Genomic DNA, 9,400 nt, shown 5'->3' with positions numbered 1-9,400 from the left:
AAATCGAACACCGGACAACCGTCGCACAGACACACTGAAACTGAAGCTGCTGCTGGCGCTTGGAGTGTGCGCACCCAACTCTCTTAGCTATAAGAGCGCAAGAGCGGCGGCAACTTCGAGCACCATCAGATCGACAGATGATCGTGTCTACCTGCGCTGACCTGCAACCAAGGCGTTTATCGTAAATTCGTTTTGGAAATGAATTATGAAAATAGTGGTGAGTTGTTTACTAAACATTATTGTGGTGAATAATTGAATTAAAATTAATTAAATAAAATTACAAATAAATGTATAATAAATTAAAAAAAAAATTTAAATAAAAACTATATATAAATAAAAATACTTCAAATAATCTTTTCTTTGTTATTACATAAATAATTCCATCTATTTTTACAAATTAGAAAAGCTTCTATTCAGATGTTTTTTAAGCTTTTCGAACATATCCATGTTATCAACGAGTTGCACGAGATTTGCACGATATGGCGATGTATTTCCGGTCTCCTGGAAATTGAATTTGGCGCGCTGCAAGCGCCTTCTGATTTTGGATGCATGGTGCATTTCGTTGGAAGACAGTTCCCAATCATTGGAAAGCATTGCGGAAAGGAGTGCTGCAATGTCCAAGCTCAGTTCGAACTTGGGCCCATGGGCATGGCCTTCAAGTAAAATGGTATGGGAACTATCGCCGGTACGCTTCAGTGTATCCAACTGGAGAGTAGTGCTACCTGTTTGTGTACGCTGTTCGGACTGTCAGTAAGTAATAAATAGATGAGCAACATAACACATTTCAAATCGCATCAAAATTCACCATCAACGTTGGCAGTTCTCCCGACAGGTTAAAATCACATGTTGGCTGTAGGACGATTGGAACGCCGAGACGATTTGGTGAGTATTGATAGCCGTGGTGGGTTTGTTCAAAGCACGGATGCAATTCCAACAATTTCAAACGATTCTTTATTGCCGACGACAATTGGTATAAGTGAACATTTGGCAAAATCAATTTTAGCATAATTTCACAAAGCTCCGCTTTCGAATATTCGTTAAATGATTCGTTGGAGTGATGAAAGTCAGTGTATACGTTAGGATCTTGTATGAACAGCAATCGGGAGGAAATTGTTGCATATTCAATGAGAGCCTTGTGCAACTGCGATAGTGAAGCTTGCACGGGTGTGGACGTGCTGCGAGGTTCAATGGACCTATCAAAATTAAGCGAATAGCTCGTTGAGGCCATCTTAAGATATAATTTGTCGCCGCCGCGTTTACAAAAACGATTAGTTTGTGCCTTTGCTATCGTTAGAGCTGAGCAGAGCTTAAATACACTATATCGATTATATTGTGCATTTGGTATTTTGTCATCGATGAGTCATTGTAAAGTTTTTTATTCGTCTACTACTTTTGGTCACACCGGTGCATTGAAAATGGATGAGGAACTGAAAAAAATAAACAACAATTTAAGCGATGCCTTATCCAAATTGCTTAAGCCCAATGACAAATATACAGGCGGAGTTTTGCAGCAACGCAAAGAGAAAATAGCGAAGCTAATCCGGCTGCATGTGCGACACTTGCAGCACACAGTTATTGTGCATCGCAGACGTCGTCAGCAACGTTCACGACGTCGACTCCAAAATCTGCGCTCTTTCTTCATGCAACAAATGATGCAGCTGCAGTCCAATTATATGCAAATGTTTGTAATGCTACGCATGAAGCACAACCAGTTGCAGAACGAAGAGGAAATGGAGACGGAAATAGAGAACAGCAACTCTGGTGTTGCTTCTGCCAAGCTGGAGACGAACTCCGATGCCCCGACGCTGTTTTGGGAGCACGCAGTACCAAAATACAGTGATGAACAGTTTCTCGACAGTTTCCATGTGACACGCAGCACATTCCAGTCTCTCTGCGGCCAACTGGCACCCACACTGCGCTCAGTGCCAGAGCTAAGATCCCAATTGGAAGTCATTACGCCAGACAAATGTGTGGGTCTTTCGCTCTTCTTCTTGGCCAGCGGGGAGCGCATTTCAATTATTTCGGAGCAATTTGCACTGCCACGCACCCGTACCATCAAATGCCTGAAAGTATTCTGCAATGCCGTGATGACCAGCCTAGGCAAGGCGCTGCGCCTGCTGCCACAAAGCGAGGCGGATTGCGCAAATGTTGTGGCTGGCTTTAAGAGAGAATGCAACATGCCTGCAGCTCTGCTTGGCGTGCTGGGCGTCTGCTCCATTCCGCTGCGTGGCAAAGGAAAACAGACTGAGCTGAGCTCTGCATTACGCATGGAGTTTCTTCTGGATGATCGCATGCTTTTCCGTGAGCTGCGCCTGGGTAACGGCAATGGTAACAAGGCGCCTCTGCCGCCCATGTTTGCCGAGGCACCGAATTCTCTGACTCAGTTGCCAGCATATCGCATCAATCAGCGCTCAGTGCCTGCGTTTGTGCTGGCGCCCGCAAATCAAAACTATCCGCTGCGCCCCTGGCTGCTGCAGCGCTATACCGAGCCGGTGGCACCACACGAATACGACTTTAACGAAGTGGCTGATCATCTCCAGGAGCTAAGCGACTGCGCCATGCATCGCCTTATATCCCGCTGGCGCTTCCTTAGTCAACCGCTGGATATCAGTTTTCAGACCGCCTCCTGCATAATCACAGCTGCAACCGTCTTACACAATCTGCTCGAAGAGCTGAGCGAGCCACATATTCTCGAATGGGGCAACACGGTAAATGTATCGAAATTCAAATCACCGCCAATCGAGTCGAAAATGGATAATTCTGAGCAAGTGGAGCTTGCCCTCGACGTGCGGGACTTCCTGGCCAGGACAATCAGTTCCACAGAAATGTAAATTAAGACTAATTTAATTTTAAATATATACCAACGCTTTAAGCTTGGGCTTACTATACATGGTCGACCTATTCCCTTTCACGGATGTTGGATGTGTACAAAAATAAGCAAAGCCTTTGCTTACATTTATATCAAATGTAGATTTTATTTGTTGAAAGATACTTAGTTTGCAGCAGTATACAAATTAATTTAGTATAGACGCTGGGGTGGGCCCATTGAGGACTTGATGTGCAGGGAGCGCACGTTCTGCCAATTCTTCTTGAGCAGCGAGACCAAGAAATTGATCGACAAGCTAATATTCTGGGTGAGCTCATCCTGCTTCATGCCAACGTGTCCAACGGCAACGGACAGACACAGCACCTTCTTCATCTGGAACTTGATGGTGGACTTGACCTCTTCGATCTTGGCCATCATCGATTCTTGATGCGACAACAGAGCAGGGAACTTGCCTGCCTTGTTCAGACCGGGACCCAGGAGACGGGGAATCTGCTTGATAAGCGACTCAGAGGCGAGGAAAGCGTCATAGGACTTGGCTAGTTTCTTCACCAGCTTCTTGTTCTTGTTCAGCTTCTTGAGTGCCTCAGCATCCATGAACTCAACGCCATTGGCCTTGGCTTCATCGCAATGCTGCTGATCGCCCAGAATGCACACCTTCATCTTGGGACGTGGGATGTGCTTCAACCTGCAAGATGAGTAAAGAGGAACGATTAGGAAAAGTATTTTTGATTTGGAAAAATTAAGGGAAATTATTGCACAGTTCAAATTCAAAAAAACTTACGCAGCTCGCAGAGGAGCAGTTTGTTATTTATCTACTAAATTTGGATCAGCAACCATTGCTGGTGCTTACTCAATTTGATTTTAAGACCCTGAGTGCAGGTCCGCCGCAATGTATGTGGGAGACAACACACACGCGACTACCTAACGCTGTTGCCACTTGAATTTGGTGAGCAGCGCAGGTAATTTTAGCCAACGTACTTAACAGTGCCGGAGAAACGCTTGTCCTTTTGGGGATCGTAGTTCTTCAGGCCAATTTGGAGTTCCACCGTCTCCAAGAAGCCGCGCTTCTTCTTGAGCGAATGCTCAAGAATTCCATTAACTCCCTCAAGGAGTGTGTCACGAGACACCTTTGTTCTGCAATTGAAAATTTAGTTGGATCAGCAATTGAATATTTTGTATATTATCTATTGTATATTGTTATGTGGAAATAATGTTTAAGCATTGCGCAAATGCTTGCAACTTTAATGTGTAGTCACGTATTTGGCACAAAATTTAATTTTATTATTGCAATCATTTCCAAACTGATGTGGTCATTGATTTGTCCAAAAAGCTGGTTTCTGATTGCAGCATTCAATAAATATGTTGCAGAACTCATAAAACAGCATATGATTTACCAATATACTGTTTTATTTTCATTATAATATTCAAGATGCAATTTATTTTTTAAGATTTTTCGGATTAAATTACTTACGCCATGTCTACACTTTGCAACGTGCGATTCACGAAAGAAAGATAACGCTTTCGACAAGTATAGTTTTCAGTATCGATTACTTTTTGGCCAGAGTTGCCATGAATTAATCGCTATTGTTACTCATATGCTTATTGTTAACATATGTAGCCCACATAAAACACAGTGGCAACGCTTCAGTTTTGCATTTGTATTTATAATCCATAAACAAGTTCTTTACCAAGTTCAGCTGTTTCTCTAAATTTTGAATAGTCTTGAAGCTTAGAAAGTTTTTATGCGCACGTTATTTAACTGAAACGGCAGACGACGCAGTTATAAACGAATCAAATACATATATATATTAATTTCAAAGTGAAATTTACAGTGGATGCTGGCAAAACCAAGAGCTTACAACGAGCAATCAAAGAGTGTGGTACGTTGACTCGAGCGAACGATTAAGAGAGCGAACGTTTCGTGGTCAAACAAAACAATTGCTTTCACTATCTGCGCGCTCATATTTGCGGTGGGCCTGCGTTGCGTTTTAAAATAAAACTTCTGTCCGTGTGCGCCAGCAGTGCGTAATGTTCCATCGCTGCAATAAACGAATTATATAATATTTATCCATAGAGTGCATTCATTGATTTTCCAACTGCTGGAAAAACCCGGCAATTCCCTAGTTCCAGCAGCAGCTCCAGTCGTTGGATATGGCGCGTCTAATTGAGACCAATGTAAGTTACGAAACATGTTGCAGCACAACTTTTGCATAATTTTTAGTACCCTCGATTCGATATACTCTCATTCTTCTCATCACGTACGCACATCACATATAGCTAGGCTGTGTCATAATTCTTAAAAATATACATTAATATGTATGTATGTACAAATGTGTATGTTTTTGCCATTTGGCATCTCCCACCAAAAAATGCAAAAGAATATGCGGATATTCTACAAAGGTATTTATAACAACAATCATAGAGCCTTTGGCTGTCGCTGTTGGTGAACACATTCTCAAATGACGTCATGCTATTAATATTGTTATTTATACGACGTATTTAACAGCTAGAAGGAATTTCCATAAGTCGAGGGGATATTAAACCTTGTCGCTGCACTCAATTACTTTAAGCATCTCTCCGCTTGGAAAGAGACATTTGAGCTTAATTTGTTTGTAATTTTTCAAAGAGTTGCGCAATATTTCCCTTACTGTGACTGTGACGGTGACTGAATAATCATGAGCCATATGGCTCATCTCTAGTTTTTTCAAATTACAAGTGTTAAAATTTATGTAATGTAATGTAATTTATGTTTGCTTTACACTACGTCACGGTCGGCATATCCATAGACAAATCAGCTGTTCAACTAGCAAAATTGCTCTTTGCACAACAGCTCTCTCTTTTAAAAAGCCGCTCACTTTAATTATAACTTGCTTTCGCTGTCTCTCACTCTCACATATAATTTCATATCATCGTTACGAATGCTTGACAAGAGTACTATCTACAGTAAACAACATATGTATTTGCTTAATGCTCAAATTACACATTTAAATTTGTGTCATACAACTTAAACTTGCATTTAAGATCATTAACAGAGACAGAAACAGACTATGGCAGACTATATTTAACTTGACCGTTTACTTTTCGAATGTACTGTTTGCATACGCGTGCTGACTCGGCGCTTCGGCCTCGCGTTGACTCCCCGCTTCGACTTCATTTCAATTGTAAATTGTGCGCGGCGGCAAGCGGTTGATCAAACGCTTTGCTATTTCTAATAGTTGGTCAAGTTGAACATTTGAATAATTTCAATTGCTAATACGCAATAAACAAGAAACATTCATCAAGTGTGTGAAAAATGACAGATTTTGATGTAAGTCTATATTGAATAAGATTTAAGTGAATATGAGCGCAACTGCTGCCACGCATTGGAATATGCCGCTCTCTCCCTCTCATTTTCTCTCTTGTCTGGTTCCACGCTTGTGGGCCAAAATGTGCTCTCTGTTTATCTGTGCGTGGGCAGTGACGTCATCGATAATTATTTATCACCCGCAGCCTAGTTAGTGCTCTGTGCATTATGGCGAAACAGTACCCAAAATGGACTACGTTTTCAAGGTCACTGCCAAGACGTTTTCGGTGTCAGTTGATTGCTTGCAAAACAAAATAACCTCAATTACGGTGAGCTTTTAAGAGACACCAACTCTTAGGTGGCTTCATAGAGATGGCAAAAAACTTACCACAAAGAGATCACGGAGTCAAATTTCACTTTGACCCGAAATTGGGGAAAATATTTTTAGATATTATTTTCAAGCATATGAAATTGTTATTGGTGAACCTAGCTCTAGATGGGGACCTATTGAGTGTAGACTTTAATCAGCAAAGGCATCTGTCGGGCAAAAAAAAAAATGAGCGGAAAAACACGTATCGCCACGAAATATGCCTGACAATAGTATATATATGTAGGTCTATTTAGAAGAAACTTAAGGCGTATGAAATCGAACTTTTCAAGTTTTCTCTGTTTAACGTTTTGTATTGTTTTATATTTACAGTTTGTTCCAATTGCCGTGGGCGTTGTGGCTATCGTTGCCGGCGCCTTGATAGTCCACTATTTTATCAATAAGAAGTCGACGAAGCCCCGTCGCGAACCCAATCGAACCGCACGATTGCGCACTTTAGTCGATCCCAATGATAAGTATCAGCTGCCCCTAATCGAAAAGGAGGTGCTCAGCGCTGATACGAGACGTTTTCGCTTTGGACTGCCCTCCAAGCAGCATATACTTGGTCTGCCTGTGGGCCAGCATATTCATCTGATTGCAACGATTGACAATGAGCTCGTCATACGGCCGTATACGCCTATCTCGTCCGATGACGATGTGGGCTATGTTGACTTGATTGTAAAGGTGTATTTCAAGGATACGCATCCCAAATTCCCAGCGGGTGGCAAAATGACGCAGCATTTGGAAGAGATGGAGCTGGGCGATAAGATTTCGTTCCGTGGACCCTCTGGACGATTGCAATATCTGGGCAACGGTACCTTCTCCATTAAGAAACTGCGCAAAGATCCGCCCAAGCATGTGACGGCCAAGTGCGTCAACATGATTGCAGGAGGCAGTGGCATTACGCCCATGTTGCAACTCGTACGTGAAGTACTCAAGCGCAGCGACAAGGATAAGACGCAGCTTGCGCTGCTCTTTGCCAACCAGGTGAGCTTGTTCATATACTTCAAATTCCCTAGAAACTAACTATCTAACTTTAATATTGCAGAGTGAAAAAGACATATTGCTGCGTGACGAGCTTGATGAATTGGCCAAGAAGCATCCCGATCAGTTCAAGGTCTGGTACACTGTGGACAAAGCAGCCGAAGGTGAGCTGCGGCTTCAAATATTGTGCAACACATTAAACTGTCATCGAATCAACATCATATCCATGCTGGGGCTTAGCTTAAGATACATAGTCAGAGACTACAGATTAATTTATGAGAGCACGAAGAAGTTGTGCGAGAGAAATCTAATTGATTTAAATTGTGGAATAAGAAACATTAATTCAAGCCAAGTTAGATTTACAGATTGAGAAAGAGCTTTCAAACTTATGTTAAATCAGATTTATATTCAGGTTGTCGAGTATAATCTTCTTTGTTTGTATTTGCATGCACATCACAATTCGAGCTCATTCACATAAATCATTCAGTTTGAATCAGTGTAGTGCAATCTCTGTAGTTCCTAATGCTCTAAAAGCCATCTATTATGTTGAGAATCTTGTGTTTGCTCCTCGCCACATGCTGCCCATAAACGGATGCCCCGCCCGGCGAACGCACGCTTCATAGCCTGGTTGTACAATACAGGCCATGTCAACGACGAGATGATGGGCGAGCATCTGCATCCGCCCGGCCCGGAGACATTGTGCCTGCTGTGCGGTCCACCGCCCATGGTCAACTATACCTGTATACCGGGCCTTGAAAGGCTGGGACACCGTTCCGAGCAACGTTTTAGCTATTAAGTAACGAATCTTTCAGCCTAGCATCTGTATATTTTAAACGCGAGCTTTTCAGTTCAAATCACAAGGCAAGGGAAATGTTGTGTGTGTCTGTGTAGGTTTTTCTGGTCGAACTAAGACTTTTATTGAGTTCTCTAGTTAATTCCCGATTCTCATTTCTTTCTCTTATCCTAGGCTGGACCTATAGTGTTGGCTTTATCAATGATGAGATGGTTGAAGCTCACCTGCTGCCCGCCAATGACGACACGATCGTACTGCTCTGCGGCCCGCCGCCCATGATTAACTTTGCCTGCAATCCAGCATTAGACAAGCTTGGCTATCATCCGGACACACGATTTGCATATTAGCGATGATCAACGATATGTCTGCCATATAACTGCTCCACTTAAAGGAACTCACATTCGCATTTTTTTGTTGTCAGTTTCTCTTACGCTCAAGAGTTGCATTTGGGACAATAATTATATGAATATATCGAGAATCGAGCAAGAATTAAATTATATTAAATACTTCATATCGAGGTGGGTGTCCGGCGGCTCCATTGGCAATTGGAACAAATCGAGCAAATGCTAAATCTCTTAGCAATTTACTTTTGTTTTTTTAATTTTTTCAATAAACACTTGTTATAAATGAGAACATGGAATTCGCTTAAGTTTTTCATTTGTTTCAATTAAATATGCGCATCAAATGAATTTTAAATTCATTTGCAATTAGTTGAGTGATTTGTTAAGCAATTGGATTTGAAATCAAAGGTGACGAATGTTGACATGAATATTTAATTTAAATACATCCCAAAATTCTATATTCTATGCCACAAATACTACAGATTGTTAATAAGTCCGAAATAAAACCATATATTATTAATGGACGTGCCTCTTGGTCTATCATTAACTTTTATTGATGCCTTGTAAAATTCGAAATACAAGTTTTCTTTTGTTTTATATACGATAAAAAGTATTTGTTCGTCAATGTTGGGCAAATAACTAAACATACATTTTTTTCTTTTGTGCTTCATTTATAATTTAAAAGAATAGAGTTGAACTAAGTAGTGTAGTAAGCGTCATTATATGTGTAAAATGTTTATAGATATATATATGTATAAGCTAGTAAATTGAATACATTTCTAGGGTTGGTTGGGTAAAACTTTTA

General features: G+C 41.3%; 4 protein-coding genes across 7 annotated transcripts; 2 read left to right on the top strand and 2 right to left on the bottom strand.

Moving 5' to 3' along the window:
- Window positions 1–390: 390 nt before the first annotated feature.
- LOC111591871 lies at window positions 391–1,263 on the bottom strand. The gene is made up of 2 exons (XM_023303754.2): window positions 806–1,263; window positions 391–744 (listed from the first exon to the last, which is right to left on the bottom strand). Exons 1-2 carry the CDS (start codon window positions 1,226–1,228, stop codon window positions 391–393), a joined length of 777 nt encoding a protein of 258 aa, XP_023159522.2. The 5' UTR covers window positions 1,229–1,263.
- A 105-nt stretch (window positions 1,264–1,368) lies between these two features.
- On the top strand, window positions 1,369–2,910 carry LOC111605734. The gene has a single exon (XM_023324433.2). It carries the CDS (start codon window positions 1,416–1,418, stop codon window positions 2,829–2,831), a length of 1,416 nt encoding a protein of 471 aa, XP_023180201.2. The 5' UTR covers window positions 1,369–1,415; the 3' UTR covers window positions 2,832–2,910.
- Window positions 2,911–2,950: 40 nt separating this feature from the next.
- LOC111605737 (60S ribosomal protein L10a-2) lies at window positions 2,951–4,383 on the bottom strand. The gene is made up of 3 exons (XM_023324438.1): window positions 4,299–4,383; window positions 3,806–3,961; window positions 2,951–3,512 (listed from the first exon to the last, which is right to left on the bottom strand). Exons 1-3 carry the CDS (start codon window positions 4,301–4,303, stop codon window positions 3,020–3,022), a joined length of 654 nt encoding a protein of 217 aa, XP_023180206.1. The 5' UTR covers window positions 4,304–4,383; the 3' UTR covers window positions 2,951–3,019.
- Window positions 4,384–4,472: 89 nt separating this feature from the next.
- On the top strand, window positions 4,473–8,887 carry LOC111605735 (NADH-cytochrome b5 reductase 3). 4 transcript variants are annotated; one of them, XM_023324436.2, is made up of 4 exons: window positions 4,473–5,002; window positions 6,811–7,464; window positions 7,526–7,624; window positions 8,042–8,299. In XM_023324436.2, the coding sequence occupies exons 1-4, from the start codon at window positions 4,979–4,981 to the stop codon at window positions 8,255–8,257; spliced, it is 993 nt and encodes a 330-aa protein (XP_023180204.1). In that variant the 5' UTR covers window positions 4,473–4,978; the 3' UTR covers window positions 8,258–8,299. The 4 variants fall into 4 exon arrangements, with proteins under 4 accessions (XP_023180204.1, XP_023180202.1, XP_023180205.1 ...); XM_023324434.2 differs by lacking the exon at window positions 8,042–8,299 and adding an exon at window positions 8,429–8,887 and having other exon boundaries at window positions 4,482–5,002; window positions 7,526–7,625; XM_023324437.2 differs by lacking the exon at window positions 4,473–5,002 and adding an exon at window positions 5,779–6,134 and having other exon boundaries at window positions 7,526–7,625; window positions 8,085–8,296.
- Window positions 8,888–9,400: the final 513 nt, after the last annotated feature.

Source organism: Drosophila hydei, unplaced genomic scaffold (genome assembly GCF_003285905.1).
Source record: "Drosophila hydei strain 15085-1641.00,03,60 unplaced genomic scaffold, DhydRS2 tig00000001-arrow-pilon, whole genome shotgun sequence".
In the NCBI taxonomy this organism is placed as follows: Eukaryota; Metazoa; Arthropoda; class Insecta; order Diptera; family Drosophilidae; genus Drosophila; species Drosophila hydei.
Note: the sequence above shows the minus strand (reverse complement) of the source record. Positions and strands in the feature narration are given on the sequence as shown.

Bases quoted from the DNA above. Each gene is read 5' to 3' on its own strand.
- LOC111591871 (XM_023303754.2), bottom strand. From the start codon at position 1,228: ATGGCCTCAACGAGCTATTCGCTTAATTTTGATAGGTCCATTGAACCT. The intron at 745-805 runs GTGAATTTTGAT...ACTTACTGACAG, and splicing joins GAGAACTGCCAACGTTGATG to TCCGAACAGCGTACACAAAC.
- LOC111605734 (XM_023324433.2), top strand. From the start codon at position 1,416: ATGGATGAGGAACTGAAAAAAATAAACAACAATTTAAGCGATGCCTTA.
- LOC111605737 (XM_023324438.1), bottom strand. The intron at 3,513-3,805 runs GTACGTTGGCTA...CTCATCTTGCAG, and splicing joins CGTTTCTCCGGCACTGTTAA to GTTGAAGCACATCCCACGTC.
- LOC111605735 (XM_023324436.2), top strand. From the start codon at position 4,979: ATGGCGCGTCTAATTGAGACCAAT. The intron at 5,003-6,810 runs GTAAGTTACGAA...TTATATTTACAG, and splicing joins CGCGTCTAATTGAGACCAAT to TTTGTTCCAATTGCCGTGGG. The intron at 7,625-8,041 runs GGTGAGCTGCGG...TCGCCACATGCT, and splicing joins CTGTGGACAAAGCAGCCGAA to GCCCATAAACGGATGCCCCG.